This window comes from Garra rufa, chromosome 14 (genome assembly GCF_049309525.1).
Source record: "Garra rufa chromosome 14, GarRuf1.0, whole genome shotgun sequence".
In the NCBI taxonomy this organism is placed as follows: domain Eukaryota; kingdom Metazoa; phylum Chordata; class Actinopteri; order Cypriniformes; family Cyprinidae; genus Garra; species Garra rufa.
In genome coordinates this window covers 24,405,830-24,433,661 of record NC_133374.1, presented here as the reverse complement: position 1 = coordinate 24,433,661, position 27,832 = coordinate 24,405,830, and the positions used below count along the sequence as shown (strand labels likewise).

At 35.5% G+C, this 27,832-nt stretch overlaps 1 protein-coding gene across 3 annotated transcripts; it reads left to right on the top strand.

Annotated features, from left to right (window-relative positions):
* alcamb (activated leukocyte cell adhesion molecule b) lies at positions 1-26,472 on the top strand. 3 transcript variants are annotated; one of them, XM_073817795.1, is made up of 16 exons: positions 1-190; positions 13,779-13,885; positions 14,129-14,333; positions 14,456-14,520; positions 15,845-15,932; positions 16,219-16,392; positions 16,918-17,042; positions 17,141-17,270; positions 17,862-17,974; positions 18,769-18,895; positions 19,416-19,534; positions 22,204-22,333; positions 23,738-23,767; positions 24,061-24,175; positions 24,302-24,415; positions 25,210-26,472. In XM_073817795.1, the coding sequence occupies exons 1-15, from the start codon at positions 136-138 to the stop codon at positions 24,393-24,395; spliced, it is 1,677 nt and encodes a 558-aa protein (XP_073673896.1). In that variant the 5' UTR covers positions 1-135; the 3' UTR covers positions 24,396-24,415; positions 25,210-26,472. The 3 variants fall into 3 exon arrangements, with proteins under 3 accessions (XP_073673896.1, XP_073673895.1, XP_073673897.1); XM_073817794.1 differs by having other exon boundaries at positions 24,058-24,175; XM_073817796.1 differs by lacking the exon at positions 23,738-23,767.
* Positions 26,473-27,832: the final 1,360 nt, after the last annotated feature.

The following is a 27,832-nucleotide window of genomic DNA, read 5'->3' as shown; positions in this document are numbered from 1 at the left end:
CGTGGGGAATAACCTCAAAGTTTGAATTTACTGACGCATGCTGCGTGTGTTGCATTTTCCAGAACATTTTCCAGCAAGGACGTGCTAACGCAAGGAAATTACTTCTCGAGATTGAGAGACCCAGACTGCGGAAAGATGCACGGGATCGCCCTTTTAACGTGTCTGCTCACCGTAGCACTGATGAAGCAAGGTAACAGAACATTTGATTTTTTTTTGTTTTAGTTTGAATTTTAGAACGATCGCGTAACGCTACGTCATTTTAGAACGACATTCACAATGAAAGAACTGAGAAATGTTACTTTTAAAATCTGAGAATGATCGAACATGTTAAGAAATTATAACTATACTACGTTACTAAGTCTTTTTAAAGAGAAAACGTGCGCTATGGTTTTACTTGGAATTCTTTCCAAATCCTTTAACTTGCAGTTATGATTTGCTGTCTTTATCAAAAGCAACAAAAATACCCATTAAGTTTTTTTCTCTCTTTGTATAAAGTAACATTTATTTTCCTAAGCTTTCTTTGTCCCCGCCCCCTCCCTTTAGGCTACTACCTTTTGCTTGCACCTGTTTCGCTCGTGAACGAAGTATGATATCATGCTGCACAAATTAAACCTTGATGCTTTGCTTGTTAAAAGTGATTAATAATAGATTTGAGCCTATATTTTCATCCTTCTGTTGCTATTTCTGTGAAAAGATTGAAATGCGTGGGCGCTGCTTTTCATATTGTTTTATCTTAAGTGCATCAGTAGCATATTCAGGTAATGAAAGAAATATAGGACACAAAAGCCCGACTGGTAAACATCTGTTATTGTATGGCACCGGCTTGTCTGTCGATGCAACTTTTAAAGAGGCTCATTCACCTTTTGGGCTGGAAGACCAAAGGCATAATGATAACGTGTCATGTGCTGAAAGATTGTTAGGTTGGAAGTCAAACTTAAACGTGTCGTGATTTGTGAGCGTCTTTGTCTTGTCCTTAGTTGTGAGAGACGAGGAGTAATTCTTTAAACCAGTCTTGGATAAGTTTGATTTTACTAATTAAAATATTAGAAATGGACATGTTTTAGCATATATAAACATTTTATGTTCAATTCAAATCGTTTTCTATCCTGCTAATGAGTTGAATTGTACATATTAGAAGTTTAAGAATATTTTCAGTCATTCTTCTTCGGCCATGTTGTTTCATTTACGCCTGTGACTGTTTGTCTTCTAGATTGGCTCTTGAGAGCCTAACTGAGTTTACAACTAGTTTAGTGCTGCATCTGTTTTTTGTTCTCTCCTCACCCCTCCCCCAAAACACACCATCTGCAATGTCACACCCCGTATTGCTAGTTTAGCTGGTGGGTTTCTGTCAGTTTGCTGCAAAAACCCACCCTTTCCCTCCTGAGAAGTCTGCCCTTCATCAATGAACATTGTTTGAATGACAAATATTACTGTAAATGCTCAGAGTCAGGCGAATTTGTATTGCAGGAGTAATTTGATTATTTTCATTATTGTGAAATGTCCCACTTCTCATTCCCTTCTAAATGGGCATAAGTTTGACCAGACTAAAAGTTAATTCTAATTCTGATTCAAAGTCATTTTGCTGCAGAAATCTTGTTTGCATTCATAATTGGCTAATGGTTTTACTCAATGAGTAGATTTTATTCGTGTTTTAGATCTGAGACAGTGTTTTATTCAAAGGTGAATCATCCATCCAGAGTTACCTGTCTGCCCTGTTGAGCCATCTAAATCTGTTTTATAGTCTCTTTATAAAAGAAAGCAAATATAGCTCAACAAAAGACTATTTGCTAAGATTAGAGGAACCGAATTCAATTCAAATGACTCCTCCATTCAAACATTTAGTAATATGCTTCTCCTCAGTGAAAGTACTACTGTGGAAATAGAAATACTATTGTTATCCTCTAGCTCATATTCTTTTCTCTACTGCAGAAGCACCTCTGTTTCACAGTGGCCTTCATAGGAACCAGTTTATCTGTCATCAGGCAAGACAAGAGAGCAATTGTCTGGTTTAAAGAGGAGAGACACATTGTTTTACAACAGGATAGGCATGTGTGTGCTTAGTAGTGGCACTCTTGAGTTGCAGAAATGCATCTATTGAGATGTATGAAGTCCCCCATGGCTCTCTATAACCTCTAGTGCACTTGCTTGGGTCCACCCTGCATTTTGGGACAAAAAGTCAGGTTGTTTCGCTCTTGTTATTCGGCTTCTCCAAGACCTCTTCTGGACCCCTGCTGACTATATTGTTGAGCAGGTTTTCTTTAACTAATGCATGTACGATTGCGACATCTCCCACGGATTCTTCCCCATTTGTAATTAAATTCTACTGTATACTCCCCACTGAGATGCCGTTATCTGGCCCAACTCCTTTACATGGCCTTCAGTTGAAAAAGACATTGGGTTAGCATATGCATTACTGCGGTGCATACTTCTGTTCCTGTCATGCATTTCAAAAGCACGACTGAGGCTGAAGTTTTAAATTGGATATATTGCTAGGGATTCGTGTTAACCCTTGAGCTTCATGACATGACTAGATTTGATTTGCAAATACTTGTGCCTCTGTCTGGTGTCTTTAACCTGAAAACGTCTAATATTTTGAGTTTGACTAACTTTGTTAGAGAAACTTTGTTTTCATAGTTGCAGCTGAGAGGAAGCATCTGTACGGTATATGTTCAATTGAAAGCTCTTAATCCTGCACTGTTTGCGCCGGGACTCAGGAAATGAAACCGGCCATTACAATAAAGCCACCGCCGCCTCCCCCTCCTTTCCCGCCTTCTCTTTCTCTCCCCCCTCTCTTTCTCTTTCCTTATCTCGGGTAAGGTGAGGCCAGAGGCAGAATTCTAAATCATTTTTACTCCTGCTGCTTCACTTCTGCTTGTTACTTCACTTGTCACGTTACCTTTTGAAGAACCCCCTTTAGGCTTAACCTGAGAGATTATCGCAGTCGCATTGAAATGTTTATTTTCCATAGCGCAATGCAGAAGTGCTTTAGTCATCTCGGTGGTTTTAGCCACATTTCTCACCAGTGATGTTTGCAAATGAGTTAAATGGAACTGCATGTTACCAGATCTAAGAGCAACTATCTGTGCTGATTAGTAAATCAATGTCTAGTTTGATTCTTTGAAAGTAGTTAGGTCAAAACAAGTTGTGCTACTATTGTACAATTTCAGAAATGTTGTGAAGCAGCCAGAGGAGAAAAAAACACAGGTTTTCAGAGCTGCTTCAAAGAAGCAGACATGAGTGCTATTTTGAGCAGTAGAAGAATGCAGGTCAAAGTAAGCATTATTAAGACATATGTGACATTGTGGTTAGCCACGGTCTGGGTCTTAATTTGGCTCACCTAGCTAGATGTTTTGACGGTAAGTCTTCAGCAACAAGAATTACCCCAAAGTTCATACCTCACATGCAGACATCCTGTTCATTTTGAGTTTTTTACTTTAGTCTATAACTGTTTCTTTAGATTCTGTCACCAGAATTTGACATCTTTTATCAACACTAGACATAAAGTTATGAAACACAATAGGGTGTCTCTGTATAGCACGGGGGTGCAGTGAAAATGGAGATGTGTGCACTAATCTGATGGCCCTTCTAATCTGTGAAATTTATTTTAATCAGATTTGTACCTGTTTGTTATCAGGTGGACAATTTGAATATGGTCACTTCCGCATTCAATTTATTAGTCTATTTATCAGTTAAATAAGCAGTTTCTCACAAGCAGGAGTGCTTTTGTACTGTATACCGGCATGAGCATTATCAATAACTTGGTTATTTCATTGAAAGCCACAGGCAGCCATTAAGGTTATAAACCATGTTTTCGATTCCCATCCTAAACCACTTTAGAGTCAGCGTGGTAAGTGGACATTTTTACTTTCTTCTCTATGCATTCCTGGTCTTATTGTAAATGCTTTGGTGCATGTTATTCCAAAGAAAAAGACTGTTTGTCTTTTATAATCTTGTGTAACTAACTTGCTCATCCTCTGAAGCTACATATTGAATCTGATTATTTCTAAATCTTCAAAAATTCTGATAAATCTTAATTCTGAGCTAAATCTGAGAAGAATCTGATTAATGCTAAATCTAAAATGAATCTGATTAATTTTAAATCTGAGCAGAATCTGATTAATCCTAAATCTGAAATGGATCTGATTGATGCTGAATCTGAGCAGAATTGAATAAATCTTGAATTGGAGCAAAATCTGATTCCATCAGATTACGGAGGTAAAACGGGTTAAAGTAAAAATAAAAATAAAAACTCATCCGATTAATGCTGAGTCTGATTAATACTGAATCTGAGCAGAATTTGATTAGTTCTGGATCTGAGCAGCATCTGAAAAATCTTAAATTAGAGCCGAATCTGAATAATCCTAAATATTAGCAGAATCTGGTTAATGCTGAATCTAAGCAAATTCTGATTAATCCTAAATCTGAGCTGAATCTGATTAATGCTGAATCTGAGCAGAATCTGATTAAAGCTGAATCTAAGCAAATTCTGATTAATCCTAAATCTGAATAAAGCTGAATCTGAACAAATTCTGATTAATCCTAAATCTGAGCTGTATCTGATTAATGCTGAATCTGAGCAGAATCTGATTATAGCAGAATCTAAGCAAATTCTAATTAATCCTAAATTTGAGCTGAATCTGATTAATGCTGAATCTGAGCAGAATCTGATTAATTCTAAATCTGAGCAAATTCTGATTATTCCTAAATCTGATCTGAATCTGATTAATGCTGAATCTGAGCAGAATCTGATTAATGCTGAATTGGATTCGAATCGAATTAATGCTGAATCTGAGCAGAATCTCATTAATCCTAAATCTGAGCAAATTCTGATTAATTCTAAATCTAAGATGAATCTGATTAATGCTGAATTGGATTTGAATCTGATTCATCCTAAATCTGATCTGAATCTGATTAATGCTGAATCTGAGAAAATTCTAATTAATCCTAAATATGAGCTCAACCTGAATAATGCTGAATCTCTGCAGAATCTGATTAATTTTAAATCTGAGCAAATTCTGATTAATCCTAAATCTGAGCAAATTCTGAATAATGCTGAATCTGAGGAGAATGTAATAAATCTCGAATTGGAGCAGTATCTGATTCCATCAGATATGGAGGTAAAACGGGTTGCGAAGAGCAATTCATTTTGAATTTAAAAACAAACATCTATCCGTTCAAAAGTCAGTCATTTAATGACCCCCCCCCCCCTGCTATAACGTGACATGGGATAACACATACTGATAGTAAAAAGGCAGGATAGTAAAAAGGCTTTGATTGTGCTTCTTTAGAAATGTTTCCTTTTCTCAGCACTTCTGTCTCTTTCACATAATCCTTTGACATCGTAACTTTGAAGTCCGCTTTAGAAAAGGAGAATAAACTTATCTTTACTTTTCTTTCTTTTGTGGGAACTTTGATGTCGTCTGCTTTGAGCTGGCAAGCCTGCACAAGTCATAGCCAACCACAACCGCACCTGTCCCAGATGCCCTCTCTCTGTCAACATGAGAGCCATACCTGGTGGCTTTCCAAAATGCCACAGGTTTCTAATGTTTGTCAACATCAGCATGCTTTAAATCTGAGATCTAAGTAACGTTAAGAAGCCTCAAAGTTTAATTAGACTATTGTGGCTTCCACTTCCTGAGTATGCAGGTCAGTTAAAGTTATGCATTTACGATAAAGAAGGTCTTTTCCTTGCCAGCAGCTAATAGGATCATGTCCTCTGTAATTTAAAAGTCTCTGCTCAACAAATACAATTATTCTATTTAATTTATGGTTTAAAAATGTTACCTTTATGAAGTTCCTTCAAGGGCTGCGGTGCATAAATTGCATTTAAGCTCATTTCTGTTTAGCTTTCTGCAGATGTACACCCTTAGGGTACAGAGATCGTGAAGCAGGAGACAGTTAAGGACCCTTGTGACCTTTTTTACAGACCTGGCCAGTCCTTGAACTACACAGGAATGTGAAACAGTTCTGCTCTTTTCTATCACACCATCATGGAGAAAAAGAGATTTGGCTCATTAATAGTGACATACTATCATGTCAGACAGTTTTAAGCCTATCATAATTCATGAGAGTTAATCACTAAGATAGAAAAGGCCTTGAGCTCATACTCCCCAAGTTCCGCTGTTTATTTTTTGTTGTTTCACTCCCGGCAGAGGGGAGTTAACCGTTGCACGGCACACACCCACCAGCCATGCTTTCTGAAATCAATATTTGCTCTGGTTTTGTTTACACAGCCAAAGGTGGTCTGTATACGGGGCCCAATTGTTATGGGCCCTCAAACAACGTGGGAGGCGTCCCTTTCAGAGCCCAGCCTGGAGAAAGAGCTTATTTAACTCTCAATACAAGCTCGGTGACCTCTGTGTTTTGGCACCAAATTTGATTGGTATCTCAGTGGCTGCAAGCAAACGCTGATGTTATGAACACAAGGGGCCCGGCAGGATCCTGTGGAATGCAAATGCCTGGAGCCCCAAGGCATCTGGGTGTTGGGAAGACTGGGTTTTGGAAGAGATAAAGCACTGTCTGTGTCTATGCAAAAATATGAGACACCTCGCCGTCTTGTGAAATACTTTGAGAATATATGTTCGACAGAACGACTTTGATGTTAGGAATGTTGTTAATCAAAGGCTAGATGAAGCTTCTGAGTCTAATTGCTTGAACATAAATTGCAAAGATCTGAAGTCAAGACTCTTTGACTGCCACAACATGCTCATTAGTTTTACACTTTAAAGTGTCTGTTAATTTTACACAGCGTATCATCTATAAGTACGTTTATGCCTTGGTTAACTGATAACCTGAATTAACTTTGTGACTTGCTGCAAGTCACATGTCGTTTTGACCTACATTTCTTAATTGTTACCAGGTCGTGACTCATAAGTTGCGTTATGGAATCAAGTGACACTTTCTTATTTGTGATATCTTATAATTTATTCAAAAATACATGAATGCAATTCACATGCATTGACAGCTCTTTTATGATAAGCATGTTTTTAATATCTGAATTAAAATGTATTTTATTTTTTGGGGGGGGGGCATAATGAAGAAAAAAGCCTCATTAAAAGAATGAATTGGTAGTAATTAGTAGTAGACTTAAAGTAGGTTTTTTTACTAGCTTTTAGTTTACTGATGTTAATTTGAAAGCTAAATGTAGTCTAACCGACATGCAAACTCGAGGAAAAATGCTAAAGAGGAAAAATCATAAACTTACCAAATGGTATTAATAATGTAACATGTTTAAATAATGCCTTTTACTTGAGAAAATATATATTTTAAAACTTTTTTTGAAAATAATTTAATTTGGTTTTTTTTTTTACTTTTTTTTAACAAAATAGAGTAAACTGCATTTTTAACGATTTTTCCTTTTCATTATTATGGTCACTTATAGACATTCTGCAGTAGCAGCAGAATGAACAGTCTGTCATAACCTTCAGCTAGTAAATTGCTTTTGGGGTTAATGGACCTCCACTGAAGCTGCTTGACTGTATTTTGTTAATAGTTCTCTATTTAGTTTAATAGCTGCTCACGAATAGGGGGCCGTTGGTGAATCCTCTGGGTCAGTATTGAATCTGCCATGATCTGCTGTCAGACAGAGACATTCTTTAAGGCCCCCGGGGGCCCCTGCAATCAAATACATAATTTAGAACTTAATGGATGTGATTTCTGAGTGCACTTATCACTTATGAGTCCAACCTGCTTGATGAGTTTTGTTTTGAGAGCAATTTCGGCCCCGTCGTAGACTTAATTTATGGCATTTTCAAGGAAGCCTAATGGCTCTTGCATGTTGGAGTGAGTAAAGGAGGACACTTGGTGTCATAAGGCAGGCTCCAAATCAATTCCTGGCATGTCTTGAGTTTCCGGGATATTTATCGTGGTGGTGGTGGACTGTCCTTATCGGACTCAGGATCACTTAACTGACTCATCCTCAGGTTAATTGTTTGCGAACATCCACTCTGCCTGTGAGAGCTGTTTTGAACCTGTTCACCTATTATATTTCTTTGAGCTTTCTGCGGCATTCGATTTGTCTGTGAAGTAAGATGTTTTTGTTGAAAAGCATTTATTTCTTTATAATTATCAGGTAAACCATCAGATATAAGGTAAGGTCCATACGTCTGAAGCCACTATTAATTTTGTTACAATTTAAAGGCATAGTTCACCAAAAAATTAAAATTGCCCTATGATTTACTCATCTTCAGGCCATCCTAGGTGTGCACTTGGACTTTGGAGTTATATTAAAAAATATCATGGCTCTTTCAAGGTTTATAATGGCAGTGAATGGCTGTTGAGATTTTGAAGTCCAATAAAGTGCATCTATCCATCATAAAAAGTACTCCACACGACTCCAGGGGGTTAATAAAGGCCTTCCGTTTGTGTAAGACAAATATCCATATTTAAAACTTTATAAATCATGGGGTTGTTTTCCTTTTTGGATGAAATACTTTTTAATAGTATTTTTTTCTAATTTAATGATTTTTTCCCCCCCTAGAAAATACTTTTTTTAGCAAAACACACAAATTTCCCAGTGGAAATTTGGATTTCAAATGTACATATATTTTAATTATTTGTTTTATTATTATTATTATTATTATTATTATTATTATTGTTGTTGTTGTGTGTTTTTTTTTTTTTTTTTTTTTTTTTTTTTTTTTTTTTCTTCAGTGTGGTCTCCAGGGTTGCCAGGTCTATTCAAAACTAGCCCTATATTATTATTATTATTATTATTATTATTATTATTTATTTATTTTTATTTTTTTTTATTTTTTTTATTTTTTTGCGAAATTCTGCTCCATCGAAAACGCCTTCTGGGGAGAGATTGATTTAACACACAGACTATTTGTTAGAATCTTTTAACATTTTCAAAATTATTATTATTTCTTTTTCAGTTTTCATTGTGGCCTCAGATTTTGAAGTCCAACCAGGGTTGCCAGGTCTGCGAAACTAAACCAGCTCAATTGTTATTCAAAACTAGCTTAATTTAATTTTTTCTTCTTTTTTTATTTAACCCATAGACTAAAAAACCCACAGCAACAGTGTGAAAGCAGCCCAATTTCATGGTAAAACCACAGACTTGGCAACCAAAGTGCAACAAAAGACCATCAGCGCGGTTTTAATTCAGAGCAGTGCACAGTGTGAAAACATGCGGAAGTCCTGTAGTCCATATGCTTTCAACAAATTATCTGGTACCATGCCACAGGCTGACATTTTTAAAATAAACTATGCCTTTAAATGTATTTTCCCTCTAAATTATATTTTATTTATTTATTTTATAATTCAAGATTTTTTCACCTAGAAATTACTTTTTGGGCAAAACAAACCCAGTGGAAATTAAAATTTTAGATTTACATTTATTTTAATATTTGTTAGAACTTTAACATTTTCAAAATGCAATTTTTTTTCAGTTTTTATTGTGGTCTCGGACTTTGAAGTCCAACCAGGGTTGCCAGGTCTGCAAAACAAAACCAAATTAGCTTAGTAACTTTTTTCCTGCATTTCCACCTTCATCAGAGATCTATCAGGGATTTAATATATGTTAGAACTTTAAGATTTTCAAAATCCCAATTTTTCAATTTTCAGTGTGGTTTCAGACTTTGAAGTCCAACCAGGGTTGCCAAGTCTGCAAAACAAACCAGCTCAATTGCTATTCAAAACTAGCCCAATCACACCTTTTTCTGTTTTTTCTCTTCATCGTGAATTCCGGGGGAGAGTTTAAACCCACGGACTAAAAAACAACTCACGGCAACAGTTTAAAAGTAGCCCAATTAGGGTTGTGCCGATAGACGATAGTATCGTGTATCGTCGATAGTCAGAGATATCGCCTGTTGCTGATGCCTTTGACGATATTAGACGATTATTATTATTATCCGTCAACAAAGAACTTAACTTTAGCAATGCAGCGCAGAGAGTCTGTTCTAGGATGCTTCAGAAACTTGACGTGGTATAAACACACGCATAGAGACGCCACGGCACCTTAACACACCTCGTGCAGTTAAAATGGGAGATATTCATCATGCAGTACGGTGGTAGATTAACTGATTCTAAAGGGAGTGTTATTATATTAGCATTGCAGTCATTAGGATAACAGAGGTAGTAAAACGTGGTTCAGGCTGAATTAATTACGATGTATCATAATCAGTCTGTATATAGTAAACATAAACATTGATCTCAGTAACGTCTATAGGCGTTAATTAGAATTACGATGCGATCAGATGGCGCTAAACATATGCACGTGTATTACACGCACATCACTTCTCCGCATTCAATATGAACTGAACTAAAACATCACCTGATGACAACGGTCACATTATCGCAATATGACGGGTAAAGAAAGGTTAAATAATTTACATTCTGGCACGCACATTTACAACTCACTCACTGACGATAGCAGAGAATGAAACCGAAAGTAACTTGAACAACTCCGGCAGAATTACAGTCAGCGCTCTGTACACGCACAACTTAATCATATGCCAATAGAAAAGTCTACCTTTACAAAACGAATAAGGAATTTAGTACATAGATAATTAATTAAATTAGCACGATAGTATCGTGTATCGGCGATCTCTCAGGCTGACGATAGGGCGATGTGAAAATTGAGCATATCGCCCAACACTAAGCCCAATTCTATATTAAACCCACATACTTGGCAACCCTGAGTCCAACAAAAGACCGTCAGCACTGTTTTACCTCAGAGCATTGCACTCTGAGTGTGAAAACACTTGAAAGCCCTGTAGCCCATATGCTTTCAACAAATGATCTGGTACCATGCCGCAGGCTGCAGAACATGATGTTTTCCATCAAGAGCGTTTCTAGTAGAGTTTTAACAACAGGTGCATGAAGAAGCTTCTGCAGCAGCACCTGTTCATAAAACAAAGAGCAGAGGCATGTGGGGGTTGGGAGGCCAGTGTCATTTGTTTACTTCACCTGGTGCTGGTTTGGAAGCTCTGAGGGCACTCTGACACTTGATCCTTTTCTCTCTTAGTATGTCAGCCGGCATTCGTTTGCTTTCTCGCTACTACTACTAGTACTACTAATGCTCCAGTGTCAACAGCAAGACGACATGTTATAAATTATGCTGAAAACAGACAGCTGTTAGACATAAGTCTTATGGGGTAGATCAACCAGTTGGGTCCAGATATATTCTGTTACATATACAGCCAGTTGGTCTTAAAATTCTGGCTTGTTGGGGTCATTCTGAAGGGGGTTATTTTTGGCGTTAATGATGGCTTACCGTACATTCTCACTTAATATATGGCCACTCGCTAAATAAACAGACATAAAATGTTGTTTTGAGGTGAAATTTATTTTGTGAGGGGAAAAGAGTGATACAAGAGTGGCAACATTTTAGTAGCCATTATACAGAAATATTTCCTAGCCTGAAATTTAATCCTAGCCTGTTTAATGGTATGTTTCCTCATGTCTTCAAGCACAGAATCTTACAATAGAACAATCAGAATGATTGTTAACATGTATCCAAAGAGTATTTGTAGTATATCATTTATTAGCAATCACATCTTTGCTCCTGTTTGCCCTCCTTTTTATAATTATGGCCTGGAACTAAATCCAGTTTTATGATGGGTCCATACAGGTAAAGGGTTATTAGCAGGACCATGCTCCACTGAGCAATGAGACCGAAATGTATCTTAGCATAACAATTAAGCTAACACCTGTGTGGCCACAGGCTGACGTGAGCTTTGGGTTTAAGCACATTCTGTTCTCTCCCTATGGGCTCATCTGACCCTTAATGAACCTGTACACTGAGAAGTGTTTTTTAGTATGTGTTTGTTTTTCTGCACACGTGATTGAAGATTATAAAGAAACGACTAATGGAATTTTTTTTTTCCATTAAACATGTCATGACAGTCACAGATTTATACGTTTTTAAATCTGAAATAAGTTGGTTCAGTCAAGCATTTTGTTGTTGATATGATGAGTTTCGGTGGAATTTTGTTGAAAAGATGTGGTTTTGTGTCTCCATCTTATCTTGAACTACTATTATCAGACTTTCTGTTGACAGTTATCCGTCCCAACTGTTGATGTACCTTTCTCAGAAGTGTAGTTGTGAAACAACAACCAGTTTAACTGGCTTTGGTGTTTTTTTTTTAGAAATTGGATTTAGAGTCTTTTTCCCATTTGAGTATTTAGTTTCAGCTGAAGCTCATGCTAAATTCATTTTTAATAAAAACCTATTGAGTCATGATTGAAGGCATAGAAATAATTTGTAGTTCACAGCGGTAGCATCAAAAAATAGTATGGCATTGAAAATCCTTTAAAGCACCTGATAAAAATCTAGAGTACAAATGTATGAAATTTGAGTTTATTACCGGTCTGAGTCATTAAATTGTATCACACATACTACATTTTCTTTTAGTATTTAGTGATTGTTTGTCAGTAAAGTACAGACTCTTGGCCTTCAACAGACATTCAACAGAGTGCTTAGGATTTGAATATCAAATCAGCCTGCAAATCAGCCAGGCAACATTGATGATTCAAATAATATTAAAATACTGAGGGTCAGAATAAAAAGCTACTGCAAACACCCTCTTAAGTTTCAATCATAACACTAATTGCAAAAATCAAACCTATAACAATATGATGCGAATATACAGTCAAACCACAATTATTTAGACACCAGATGTAATTTTTGATATCTTTTTTATCTAGTGGGTGCATGACACTATAGTTCATTTATGCAAGTGTGGATGGCAAAATAAAGTAAGGTATGACATATTATACCCAAAGATTCTTCATACAGTGGACTAATAAAAATTTGGGACTCAAAATTATTCAGACACCTGACCATGTGTTTTTTCTTTAATTGCTAATGCAACCTTTTTACACCACAGACTAAACAAAATTAAGCATTGCTTGGTAATTGCTCAACAAAGTATTGATTGCTGTGTAAATATTGTCATACTAACAGTTGTCTGAATTTTTGGTTGATTGTAATCCATTACATACCTTTCTATATCCTATCCTATATCTGACATTATCAAGATGAATTTGTTCTGACACAGTTCATGTCATATTTTATTGCCATATTCTAAACTATAGTGAATAAACTAATAATGAAGAATAAGAAATGTTGAAGGTGCCTGAATAAATTAGCAGGGCTGGGTAAAAAATATCGATTCTCCGATTTTAATCGATCTTCAGTTTAACGCAACGATATCGATTCAGGAAATCCCCGAATCGATTCTTAATGCGCTTGCTTCACGTAAGAGGATATGAATATTCACGTCTCGTCCTGAAGGTGTCACCATCAGCTGCTTTTTTTTGCAGAAAATCTGGTGATCAAAAATGATTAGGCTGTAGTTAAGAACTGTTACTGTCTTTTATTTATTTTTTACAGTAATGTACTTTTGCAGTTTGTTTACATGGTGTACAATGGATGCACATATTTATGACTTCTTGTTACAGTGTTCATTTAAAATAAAAGCTGTGTGCACCCTATTATTAATGTAGATGTGTATTTCAGTAATAAACTTAAGTAGGAGAGTTTCAGTTACCAGCATTTATATCAAAATATAGATCCCATGTCTGCAAAACTAACATTTTAAATGAAATATTGATAGCTAATCGATATCAAATCGAATCGGAATCGAATCGAAACCATAAAAATAAGAATCGAATCCAATCGCTGAATTGGTCACAATACCCAGCCCTAGTATGTATGTATGCAAGTTGTTAAAATGTTAAACTTTTGGCTTTGTCTGCTTACTGTGTATCTCATGTTACCTTTTAAAACACATTTTATTTACAGTCATGTTTTTTTTTTTTTTGCATTTTAGTGAGTGGCTTGGATCCTGTCACCGGCAAGTATGGAGACACCATTGAAATCCCATGCAGCAGTGGACATGTTGAGGAAACAGAGGTCACACTCGTTAAATGGAAATATGTAAGTTTGAGTTTTTTTTATTATCATTTTAAATCTGCAGGGTGAAAGCTTACCAGAATTTCCAAACAGGTTTTCCCAATACTGTCAGTTATCCCTTAGCTATTCAGACAAACTACTCCAATTCCTAGCTAAATTGCTCCCCTCTAAAAACCCCAAAATTGGCTGAACGGTTTTGGGAGCGCTACAGAGCCACAGTGTTATAATTAAACAATGTCATTGTACGAATCTTTTTTTTCTCAACAGGACAAAGACGGCAACATACTGGTGAAGAAGCAGAATCAGAATGCCACTTTTTCAGATGATGTAAACTACAATAACAGAGTCAGCATTAAAAAAGATTTCAGCCTTGTCATCACAAAAGTGACCATGGCCGATCAGAGAACCTTCACCTGCATGGTGGTAAAGGACACAGACATTTTAGAGTACCCTGTTCAACTGGCAATTTACAGTAAGTGTAATCAAATCTAAAAAGTTTTCATAGTTTTAAGATCTTTATAAATAAGTGCTAAAATAACTATATTGGATGCATTTATGAACTACTGTATTCAACAGTTTCCTCTGTTTTTTTAGAGGTTCCATCGCAACCTCAGATTACAAACTTAACGACTGCAATGGCAATCGGCAAACTGACTACGGTAGGTTGGGTGAAATTTTATTTGTTGTTTATATATCATATACACAAACTAGAGAACAGAATGAAATGTTATTTGCAGTAAATACAGCATGAATATGCATTCAAAAACTCTTAGTCTGCACCATATACAGTTGAAGTCAAAAGTTTACATAAACCTTGCAGATTCTGCAGAATGTTAATTATTTACTTGCAGATTCTGCAGAATGTTAATTATTTTACCAAAATAAGAGGGAAATTACAAAATGCATGTTATTTTTTTATTTAGTATTGACTTTAAATAAGATATTTCTCAAATTCATAGTTGAATTTATAAAAATTACCCTGTTCAGAAATTTACTGTACATACACTTGATTCTTAATACCGTGTTGTTACCTGAATGATCCACAGCTGTTTTTTTAGTGATAGTTGTTCATGAGTCGCTTGTTTGTCCTGAACAGTTAAACTGCCTAATTTTGAGATTTTGCCTGATTTTTGTCAAGATTTTGAGACCCATCTTTTCAAACTGAGGACACCTGAGGGATTCATATGCAACTATTACAGAAGGTTCAAACGCTCACTGTTGCTTCAGAAGTAAAAATTATGCATTAAGAGCTGGGGGTGGAAACTTTTGAACGGAATGAGGATGTGTAGATTTTTCTTATTTTGCCTAAGTATTATATATTTTTTTACATTTAGCCCTGCCCTGCAGAAGCTAAGAAGATACCAACATGTTCTCCAGAAGACAAAGTTAAATTTACTCTGATCTTCATATCCAAAAACTTCCTCAGTGTGAAAAGATTGATCTCAAAATCATATAGTCATTGTTTTTTTTGTGTTTTTTTTTTTTAGCATTTTTGTGTATTTGAGCACTTTCCAACAAAGAATTTGTGGGACCTAAAGGATTTGTCTGAAGAACAGCAGGCAGTTTAACTGTTTGGGACAAACAAGGAACTCGTGAACAATTATCACAAAAAAAAAAACAAAAAAAAAAACAGCTGTGGGTAATTCAGATAACAAGACAGTATTAGTAATTAAGAGCATGTAAACTTTTGAAAAGGTCATTTTTATAAATTCAACTATTATTTTCTCTTGTGAACTATATGTAAACGTCTTTTGAATGTGAAATCTCATTCAGGTCAGTACTAAAATAAATAACATGCATTTTGTACGATCCCTCTTATTTTGGTAAAATAATTAACATTTTGCAGGTTCAGCAAGGTGTATGTATACTTTTGACTTCAACTGTATGATAAAATGTAGTGCTTTGAAATTCCTCATAATATTTGTATTAATAATTAATTTTCTTTTTCATAACTGTATAGTGTTTTGATTTTTGTCTTCTCAGTTAGCGCAATGTCGTACTGAAGGTGCCAATCCAGCTGCCAACATCACATGGTTCAAGAATAAGACTCCACTTACGACTGATGGAGCAGGTAGAGTGAAATATGATAGAAATTGATGGAATATGATTCACCCAAATATTTGGCAAGATTTACTCGCCCTCATTTCATTCCGAACCTGTATGGCACAAAAAGGAGAACATTTGAAGACTGTTTTTAATGCACTCTTCAATGCAATTGCAATAAATGAAGCCTTCATATGGTGATTTTTCATGTTTTTGGAAGTTTTAGTGTCATGAAAGTGGTTCAGGTGTTCTCCAGGTGTTCCAATGAGAAAAAAGTCATGAGTTTATTAACATTTTTTTTCTGTTGATTACAGCCATTAAAATCAGCACAAATGTGGATGTTGATGAAGAGACACGGCTGTCCATGACAACTTCTACCCTGGAGTATACAGCTGTGAAGGGAGACATTGATGCTAAGTTCACCTGTCAGGTTCAACACATCCGGTCTGCTAACATGGATTCCTCACCTCTTGTCTTCACTGTGAACTGTAAGTAGAAATTCTTTGGATAATATTATTCCTATTTGGGCGATTTTGTTTTAGCAACCTAATGCTTCCACGTTCCCCCATAATTCTGTTCCAAACAATGTCATTGAGAGCAAATGCATTCACAACTGAAGTGGTTAATGGCCTAATGTTGAGCATAATTCACAGGATTATTCAGAATGACTCGCTTTCCATCTGAAGTAGCCATGAGAAAGAGGTCTTATCAGAATCGAATGGCTCGTTGAATTTCGTCCAAATAAGATATGTGATTTGGCCTTTCTAGAGCAGGGCGTTTAGATGTTGAATGGGTTTTGTCTTGCCTCTGGCTGTTATAGTGAAGGTACTAGCCCCATTGCTAACTCTCAAAAGCATTTCTCACCACGAGAGCACTCTCAAAGCCTCAACTCTTGAGCTGAAGGGCCTCTTCTGGCTCATAAGGAGCTTTTCTGAAGTGCCCTTATCTGCATGGGCTCTGGTGGGGCTGCTCTGTGTTGCCCTCCCTGCTTTACACATACCCTCTCTCCACAGACCCCACCGAGAAGGTCAATCTCCAAGTGCTGTCCCAGGGTCCTTTTAAGGAAGGGGACAACGTGACCCTCAAATGCACAGCAGACGGAAACCCTCCACCTTCTAGCTACAACTTCTACATCAACGTAAGTCTACTCTGAATCTCACTTTGCTCTCTGTTCCTTTGCCATCAGTCAAGGAAATGACTTAAACTACTGCTAAATTGGCCTTTCTTTATCTGTAGGGAGAGAAAAAGACTGTGGACTCCAGCACATACACCTTGACTAATGTCACCCGGGCAAACACTGGAGATTACAAGTGTTCGCTGGTGGAAAACGAGGAAATTGTGGCTTCTGTACCCATCACAGTTGAATGTAAAGAATTACTTAAAGGGATAGTTCACCCAAAAATGAAAATTCTGTCATTAATTACTCGCGCTCATGTTGTTTCAAACCCTTAAGACCTGCGTTCATCTTCAGAAAACAAATTAAGATATTTTTGATGAAATCCGAGAGCTTTCTGACCCTGCATAGACAGCAACGCAACTGACACGATTAAGGCCCAGAAAGGTAGTAAGGACATTAATTAAAATGGTCCATGTGACATCTGTGGTTTAACCGTAATTTTATGAAGCTACGAGAATACAATTTTTGTAGCTTCGTAAAATTACGGTTGAATCACTGATGTCACATGGATTATATTAAGATTGTCCTTACTACCTTTTTGGGTCTGGGAACAATTCAGTTACATTGCTGTCTATGGAGGGTCCGAAAGCTCTTGGATTTCATAAAAAATATCTTAATTTGTGTTCTGAAGATGAACAAAGGTCTTACGGCTTTGTAACGACATGAGAGTAATTATTGACCGAGTTTTTATTTTTGGGTTAACTATCCTATATCTGAAATTTTTATATATATTTTTTTTTATTAAAAATGTGACTTATAACTCTTTCTCTTTCCTCAAAGATCTTGATGTGGTTCTTAGCACCACTGGTAAAATTGTTAAGAAACTTGGTGAGAGCTTTGAGATGACGCTAGATGTTAAAGCTTCAGGAGTGGCACAAACTTCTTGGAAGAAGGTAGAAAATAAATGTCTCTTCATAAAATGCATGTTATTTAAAAACTATGGCATTCATGACTATTCTATTAAAAATCAGGGTTCCCACGGGTCATGGAATTACTGGAATATCATGGAATTTGAAAAGGTCTATTCCAGACATTAAAAGTCAGGGATTTTTTTTTTTTGGTCCAAGCCTTGAAATATCAGGGATTTTAGTTTAAATTTTAGTTTCCATTTATCAAAATGTGTTTTTTTTCCCCCAATGTTTCACACGTTTGCCTATTTTTATGGTTAGGCTATTTTTCAGCTCCATTTTATTCCCTTTCGCTTCAAATGCAGTCACCAGGCTGTACCTGATAACTAAGGCAAACATGCCAGGAAAATGTAGATTTCAAGAGCTTTGGCTACAAAATAATCACTTTAAAGATTGGGTGTTAAAAGTAGACGAAGAAAGACTGAATGATGAACTTGATTACAAACAGAAAATCCTTCAGAGCGCCTAACCCCTGAAATCATAAAACCCATAAATTAATTTCTGTAGAAGTAGTACAGAAAAATATCAAAGTGCATTTAACGGGTAAAAGCACACGCACTCAAAGTAGTGCGTTTTGTGCTAAAAACATCTGTGAACAAATAAATAAAGCTTGCAATTGGATGGATCATGTCATTATAGGTCATGGAAATTCAGCTTTTTAGTTAGTGAAAGTCAGGAAAAAGTTATGTAATTTGACATTTGTGAAAACCAGTGGGAACCCTGAAAAATGAAAGCTTTTGTTAATTTCTAGTTATTTAAATGCTGAAATTCTCTTTTAGGGCAATGTCAAGCTGAATAGCCTTCCCAAGTTTGACAAGTTGACATACTCGCACTCTGGCGTGTATGAGTGTGTTGTTTCCTCGGCTGGCCTCAAGAAAACAGAAACATTTGAGCTAGTAGTTGAAGGTAAGTTTGCAGTGCTCTTTGTATATAATTTAATAGTTTAAAGGGATAGTTACTCACCCTCCTTTCGTTCCAAACTCGTAAGACCTTCGTTCATCTTTTGCAAAACACAAATTAAGATATTTTTGACCCTGCAGAAACAGCAACGCAATTGACAAGTTCAAGGCTCAGAAAGGTAGTAAGGACATCGTTAAAAAAGCAAAAATAATGTCTTTATTCAAGAATTTTCACAAAAAGTATTCTCTCAGCTTCATACCATTACGGTTGAATCGCTGATGTCACATGGACTATTTTAACAATGTCCTTACTACCTTTCTGGGCCTTTAACGTGGTAGTTGTGTTGCTGTCTATGCTGGGAAGATGAACAAAGGTCTTACAGGTTTGAAACAACATGAGGGTGAGCAATTAATGACAGGATTTTGGGTGATTTTGTGTAAACTATGCCTTTTACCCTGCTTTAACAATTGACCACAGTCCAACAAGACCAGACTATAAATCAGATAAATCGTGATTGTTTTTGCAGGTTCCCCAGTCATTAAGAACCTGATTAAGGAGCGTGGTGAGGGCATGACCAAGGTCCTGAAATGTGTGACTGAAGGCTCTCCAAAACCCACCGTACAGTGGAGTGTCAATGGCACAAGTGTAAGTCTGAACTATCTGGCACATGTCATTCTTATTATGAAGTACTCTACCTTTGTATAGTTGAACCTTTCTTTAGTGCTATTTTAATGTCTCATGCTCAGCAAGGCTACATTTATTTGATCAAAAATACAGTGAAAACAGTAATATTGTAAAAAAAAAAAAAACTTTTACAATTTGTAATGACTGATTTCTATTTCAATACATTTTAAAATGTAATATATTCCTGATGCAAAGCTGAATTGTCAGCATCATTACTCCAGTCTTTAGTGTCACAAGATCTTTCAGAAATCTTTCTGATATGATGATTTACTGCTTAAGAAACATTTATTATCATCAATGTTGAAAACCAGTTGTGCTGCTTTATATTTGTGGAAACGGATACATTTTTCAGGATTCACAGAACAGCACCAATTTGAAATGGAAATCTTTCGTAACATTATGAATGTCATTATTGTCATTAATTTTTTTGATCAGTGCAATGCATCCTTGCTGAATTAAAGAAGTTCACTTCCAGAACAAAAATTTACAGATAATGTACTCACCCCCTTGTCATCCGAGATGTCCATGTCTTTTTTCAGTCGTGAAATATCGTTTTTTGAGGAAAACAGGGTTTTTTCCATATAGTGGACTTCTATGGTGCCCCGAGTTTGAACTTTCAAAATGCAGTTTAAATACAGCTTTAAACGATCCTAAATGCAGTTGTAAACGATCCCAGGCGAGTAAGAAGGATCTTATCTAGTGAAACGATGGGTTATTATTTTTTTTAATTACTTGTCTTGCTCTGCCTGATTTTTTTTTTTTTTTTTTTTCTCCAGTTCACGACAGTTAGGGTATGTCGAAAAAACTCATCTTTTCTCCTTCAACTTAAAAAATCATTTTAAAATCATCCTACATCGCTGCAGAAGTACTGTCCCAGTGTTTGCAAAATGAACATGCAAAGAAGATCAAATGCCCTTAACAAGAAACGAAAAACAGCAATGTAGGTTGATTTTGAAGTTAAGGAAGAAAATACAAGGGGAGTTTTTTTGACATACTCTTAACTGTGTTGAACCGGAAAAAATAGAGTTCAGGCAGAGCAAGACAAGATGAGTGTTTGAGGTTAAAAAGTATACAAACTGTAATGAGAAATAATAATAACCAACCGTTTCACTAGATAAGACTTTTTCCTCGGATGGGATTGTTTACAAGCGCATTTGGGATCGTTTAAAGCCGCATTTAAACTGCATTTTGGAAGTTCAAACTCGTGGGCACCATAGAAGTCCACTATAAGGAGAAAAATCTGGAAATGTTTTCCTCAAAAAACAATTTCTTTACGACTGAAGAAAGAAAGACATGAACATCTTGGATGACAAGGGGTGAGTACATTATCTGTACATTTTTTTTGTTCTGGAAGTGAATTATTATTATTTTTTTTTTATTGTACTGACCACACGCTTTTGAACAGTAGTTTCTTTCAGTTGGATTTTAAATTATTAATTTGTAACCAATTTTTTAAATTAGTAATTTTATTGTCATGTTGATGTCTATAACTTTATCAAACAGAATGAAATGCTTTAAAATGAGGCAAATCACCCAATTAATCACTAGCTAATTCATCAGATCCATGCCAATGCTAGTACCTAATGACTTTCTGGAGCAGGAGGAGGATGATGATGATGATGATGATAACGATGATTTCACTAGGGAGCTGGCTTGTGTTAGGGATTTTACAACTAAAAGGATTTAAAGTGAAATTGAGGGCACAGAAAAACCTATGAAATTGCTACCAATGAAAATGATATTATCAAAAAAGTGTGTTTTGTTTGGAAAAAAATAGAGAAACACCTGTAATATTTCTTAATAAACTGCCTGTTTTCATGTTCATGAAAAAAAAGGGCCATTTGCCAGGTGTTCATGTTTTTCAATGCATATCATCCCAAGGCAAAATGGCTTTTTTTCAAAAAAAAAAATGGAGGGGGGGATATTTATGCTCTCTTGTGAATTGTAATGATGGGATAAAAGAAAGCTAATATGATTTAGATCTTAAAATGTCATAGTATTTTGAGATATTAACCAAATGTATTGTGTAACAGTCCTCTCTGGTCTTTCTTTGGCTTTGTTTTTTTATTATTATTAAAACCTGAAACTGAGCCTTCTATAAAGCTTTTGTTATAGCTTTTCTGAGAATCTCAAGCTTCACCTTCCAGGGTTTATTGCTGCTTTCAGTATTGAAAGAACTCTTTTATATCAAACAAGCCAGCAGCACATTTGAGCTGATAAAGATATTCTCGCAGTGACAACACACATGTAGGTTGTTAAACAAAGCAGATATAGCACCCATATCATAAAACACTAAGATGAGGTCACTATTCAAACACACCAGGCGACTAGTGTGCGTGAGTGGGTGTGTACAGAGGAAGCTATTAAAAATGAGGCTTTTACATACTTCCTGTAGCATGTGGTTTTGTACTGGCACAAATTGAGCTGTCAATGCAATTCATCAGATGTCAGAAATGCATTACCTCATTGTCTGTATGTAGTCTGCTGTCTCTTTGTCTCAGCACATGCCTCCCTAAAAGAGACTATACTTCTGCACAGAGCAACAGCGCTCTCTAGTGGAGGTTATAGTCCTTTACAAATGGAAATGTTGGCTGATGTCATTTAATGGATGTAATGTATTGTAATTGCAGGTTGAGACTGCTTATGAGCATGGCAAAGTCACATACAGCATCACTATCCTTCCAAAAGGCAACCTCACTGTGTCCTGCACAGTCTCTAATGACTTGGGCTCTGACATTAAGAGCATTAATGTGTCAGCACGTAAGTGTAACTTCTTATCACTCGCTTATTTGGTTTCTGAACCCTCATGCATCACAGAATTTTGCTGTAAAGTTGTTTAGAAGTTAATAAAATCATTGAGACAAAACTGTTAAGGAACAAAACATTTGTAATTGCAAATGTGGTAGGCATCTAATAAGACATGTTTTAAACTTGAGAATGCATTAGCTAACAGGACCTTCTTGTAAAGTGTTGCCATTATTATTAAGTAAAATTAACCAACAATGACTAAATTGTTACAGTACACTAAAGTTTAATTTGATTTTATAAGTTGTACAAGGTTCAACTCATTTTTTTTTAAGCAAGTTTAATATAATTTAAGCTAAGTCTGTACTTAGTTTAAGGCAGCAACTTATCTATTTACTGTTCTTTGCTTATGATAGTTCATTTAAAAACTGTTCATTGTTAGTTAATGTTAGCTCAGATCCAATAAATTAATAAATAAATGTTAACAGATACTTTTTAATTTTAGTAATGTGTAAGTAAGTGTAAAATTAACATTGAAGATTAATAAATGTGACCCTTGACTACAAAACCTTAAAAAAAAGTCTTAAGTAGCACGGGTTTATTTGTTCTAATAGCCAAAAATACATTGTATGGGTCAGAATGATTTTTCTTTTATGGCAAAAATCATTAGGATATTAAGTAAAGATCATGTTCCATGAAGATATTTTGTAAACTTCCTACTGTAAATATATTAAGACTTAATTTTTGATTAGTAATATCCATTGCTAAATACTTAATTTAGACAGCTTTTAGGTGATTTTTCTCAGGATTTTATTTTTTTGCACTCCTGGATTCCAGATTTTCAAATAGTTTTATCTCGGCCAAATATTGTCCTGTCCTAACAAACCATACACCAATGGAAATCTGATTTAATGTCAATTTCAAATTGACCCTTATGACTGGTTTTGTGGTAACTAATGTTAAATGAAACCTTAAATTAAAAAAAAATGTTTTGTCTAAATGATTTGGTTGACTTTAACTTCTAAGCGTGGGATAATATAACATTACAGCATAAACTCTTATATCTTTATTTGAGCTCCCTTTCCTTCTCTTCTGTTCTGTTTGTCGGGATGCTGGTCTTCTCTGTGACTAACACATGCTTTCACTTTTCTTGACTGAAATCTTTTGGCTAACCCTGGACAAATGTGTTTAATTGTAAAACCAACCACAGCTGTAAGCATTTGGATTCTTGTATTTACATGCATTGCTGTTTCATGTGGGTAAAAGTAAGAATTAACATAATGTTTATTAATCAGTTTTGTTATTAGAGTATAGGTATATAGATATCAATAATTTCTCCACTTCTGTGTGCAATGGGCTTTTCATTCCATGAGAATTCAAAACAAATTGAACTTAATATGAATTTATATCTGATTACAGTTGTTGAGGACGTGACAATGGACAAACAAGGTAAGACACTGAGCTGTTTGTCTACAATCAGATCTGGTCTTTATACAGGAAGAGAGCATATGCCAAAACACAGTGTCTCAACTCATCAAATTAATAAGTGCTTTCTATGCGTACAGTGTAGAAGAATACATTTCTGTTTTTTTTTTAAGCTAAAACAAAGGTGCTGAGATGCCCAGCATCCTGACAAATATTGTTTGCTTTTGTTTAGTTATTGAATGGTTTGTCCATCTTCCCCTTCTTACCAGTTGACCACGTCTTATTCTAAATGTTTTATCTCTGTGTTTCTTAAGCAGATCAGAAAGACGAGTACAGTGACCAGACGGCACTGGCTGTTGGCATAGTTGTTGGACTGATTCTGGCAGCTCTGGCGATAGGACTGGCCTACTGGCTGTATACGAAGAAATACAGGTACTGACATGAACTTCTCATTAAACCGTAAAGACATTACCATCACATTTTGCACATTTACACTATGCTTATGTAATTCAGATTTGTTCAAAGTGCTAGGTTATGTAACTTTTAATCTGAATCTAGGCAAGGATCCTGGAAAACCGGAGAAAAGGAAGATGGATCAGCAGAAGAGAGCAAGAAGCTAGAGGAGAATCAAAGCCAAAAAGCTGACGTGTAATGTCGAAGAAGCCATTCAGGGTAAGATTTCCGAAATCAGCTTAATTAATGTGAATATTATTATTTTTAGTAGAAGGTAGTATTAATATATACATTTTTATATACATCCAGGTGATTTATTGATTCATATTTATTAAAGGAATAGTTGATTCTTAAATTAAAATTCAGTCATTTATTACTCACCCTCAAGATATTTTTAATGAAATCCAAGAGCTTTCTGACCCTGCATAGACAGCAATGCAACTGACACGTTCAAGGCCCAGAAAGGTAGTAAGGAAGCTGTTAAAATAGTCCATGTGACATCAGTGGTTCAACCGTAATGGTATGAAGCTAAGAGAATACTTTTTGTGTGCAAGGAAAGCAAAAATAACAACAATTTCTTCTCTTCTGTGTCAGTCTTGGTGGAACTCCCGCAAACTACCGTCAAATATTGACACGTAAGAGATGAAATTGTTGAATTAAGTAGTTATTTTTGCTTTCTTCGTGCACAGAGTATTCTCGTAGCTTCAAAATATTACGGTTGAACCACAGATGTCACATGGACTATTTTAATGATGTACTTACTACCTTTCTGGGCCTTGAACATGTCAGTTGCATTGCTGTCTATGCAGGGTCAGAAAAATCTCTGAATTCATTGAAAATATCTTAATTTGTGTTCTGAAGATGAACGAAAGTCTTACAAGTTTGAAACATCATCAGGGAGAGTAATTAATGACAATTTATTTTTGGGTGAACTACTCCTTTAAAATTGATACTTTCTTTATCTTTAACAATCAACTAAACCTTTTAATGTTATGCATCTTATCTTTCCTTAGGATTCATTTGAACGTAATCCCTTTTTCCACAAGAGAAGGAGTGAAAATTGGTGAAATCTGTGAAAAAAAAAAAAGAAAGAAGAATGATCAGAAGCTGTAATGGAGGACCTGAGTAGCTGTGTCAGTTACATCTCCACCATCGTCTGTAATGTGTCTGTGGCTCCCCTATGCTGGGGATTTAATTAATAATGTATGTTGTAAAGTATGTGAATCTTTTGCATTGAAGATCAAGCCTGTGTCTGTAAAGTGTTCATTTATATTAACGTTGGGTTTCACATTTGATCCATTTGGAAAAAGCCCTATTGTGGTTTGTTTTATTTTCGTGTCCCAGCTATTTAGTTAATGCAAATTTGCGTTTGCAAATTCACGTGGTAGAAACACTGAGGCCTTTAGCATCTATACGGGACTTTTTTTTTTTTTTTTGGAATTACACATAGTACCTAATCTGTGGCATGATGTGAAGCATGATAATTCACGTTTATACTGAGCACTTGGCTAGTTTTCAGGTCTTAACAAGTCAGTGAGCTAAATTACATCCCAATATTATACTTATTGGGATTTGGGAGACTACTATTTACCAATATTTAGATCTTATACACATTTTAATAAAAACTAATTTGAAGTTTAAATACACAGGACAGATGACATAATTTCTGAAGTAAGAAGGGACCATTGCAGGGACCAATGCTTGTTTAATGAAAACCATGCCTTTTGCTTGGATTGTTTACCATACAGATTTCAACGATTAAAAACCATGTTAAATTAGGGTCGTACAGTCACATTTGTGTTCTAATGTTGCCTTTTTTTCCAGAAAAATGTAAAACCAGCTCTCAATAATGTATACTGACACTCTTTTCTCAGATTATCACCTGTGTGCTTGTTTCATTGTTTTGCCGCAGAAATGTATGTGATCTGGTTTAAACATTACTTGTAAATATGGTAAACTTCTTTTTATTGTTTTTATGTTCTATTTATATTGTTGAGGTTTAGCTGAATGCCAGTGTTTTGACATTACATTAGCTAGTTTTAGTCAATTTTCCTGAAAATATACCTCTGTTGCTGTTGAATGGTACAGTACAATTAATGGTATTTACTTGCCGTTTTTAAATTCAAGCTTTCAGTTTGCATAGTGGTTTCTGCATTTCTACACTTCAGTGCATATTACCTGCATTGTAATCCACTGTCAAAACCAAAGAGGTTGAATGTGGCCATGCAAGTATTGTACATACTGACCATTGTTTTGTACTCTTAGTTCAAATAAAGTGTACGTTTTTAGGAAAGAGTTTTTTTTTTTTTTTTGTATGCTCGTAGTTGCAAAAAAAAAATGCAGTAGAAATGGCAATATTGTGAAATATTATTTTTTTACTTTAGGATGGCTACATTTTCAACATTACTTGAGTCTTCACTGTCACATGATACTTAAATTCTTATCAATGTTGAACACAGCTTTTGCTGCTACATATTTTTGTGGAAACCTATTTTGATTAATAGAAAGTTAAAAAGAACCAATTTTATTTGAGAAAGCAATGTTTTGTAACATAAATGCATTTACTGTAACTTTTTAAAATTATGATCAACGTTTGTCTAGAAATTTTCAAAATTGCAAATTTTATAGCATTAGGTTATGACTGCCCAGTTGTCACACCAACATTCACCAAAGCATGATTTGATGGCTCACAGTAAACAAGTTGGCAAAGGACAGCTGGATGCGAGCGATTTGGATCACTGTAGTTAATTATACTGTTTCTTTACCACATATAAACTCAAGAATGGTAGAAATGTATTCAAATGGATACTACCTAATATGAAGTCTCCCCCAACAGTTTTTATTCCTCAGTGCAGCTGTTGCTGTCCATGGTGCTGGAAAAGCCAACTAAGTTTCATATACTAAAACTGTTATGCAGGTTTGATAAAACAAAATCAACATTACCTTACATCACAATCTATGCACATTTTTTCAGACATTCAAATAGTTGTAAAACTGATAAGCCTGACAAGTGATAAATAAGCACACAAGAAATCACTTGGGACTTAATAAAAACTGCTAAGTTGTATTTTGGGCCTAAATAAAGTTTTAATAACCTTTCAGCATCATACAACCAAATAAGACTGACAAAAGGCAACATATCATAATCAACATGCAATGTCCTCGTTTTAAAACATAACTTATCCTAAACCTTGTATCATTTGTTAGACATTTTTACTTAGCACATACATGTTTTACCTAAAATAAATGTTTATACAGTTGAAGTCAAAAGTTTACATACACCTTGCAGAATCTGCAAAATTGACCAAAATAAGAGGAATCATACAAAATGCATGTTATTTTTATTTAGTACTGACCTGAAAAAGATATTTCACATTAAAGACATTTACATATAGTCCACAGGAGAAAATAATAGCTGAACTTATAAAAATGACCCTGTTCAAAAGTTTACATACACTTGATTCCTAATACCGTGTTGTTACCTCAATGATCCACAGCTGTTTTCTTGTTTAGTGATAGTTGTTCATGAGTCCCTTGTTTGTCCTAAACAGTTAAACTGCCTACTGTTCCTCAGAAAAATCCTTTAAGGTCTCACAGATGTTTTGGTTTTTCAGCATTTTTGTGTACTTGAACCCT

What these genes read in the sequence shown, in the direction of transcription:
- alcamb (XM_073817794.1), top strand. Translation starts at nt 136, where the DNA reads ATGCACGGGATCGCCCTTTTAACGTGTCTGCTCACCGTAGCACTGATG. An exon ending in TGTACCCATCACAGTTGAAT is followed by an intron (nt 17,271 to 17,861) that starts GTAAAGAATTAC and finishes CTTTCCTCAAAG; the next exon opens with ATCTTGATGTGGTTCTTAGC. An exon ending in CACAAACTTCTTGGAAGAAG is followed by an intron (nt 17,975 to 18,768) that starts GTAGAAAATAAA and finishes ATTCTCTTTTAG; the next exon opens with GGCAATGTCAAGCTGAATAG.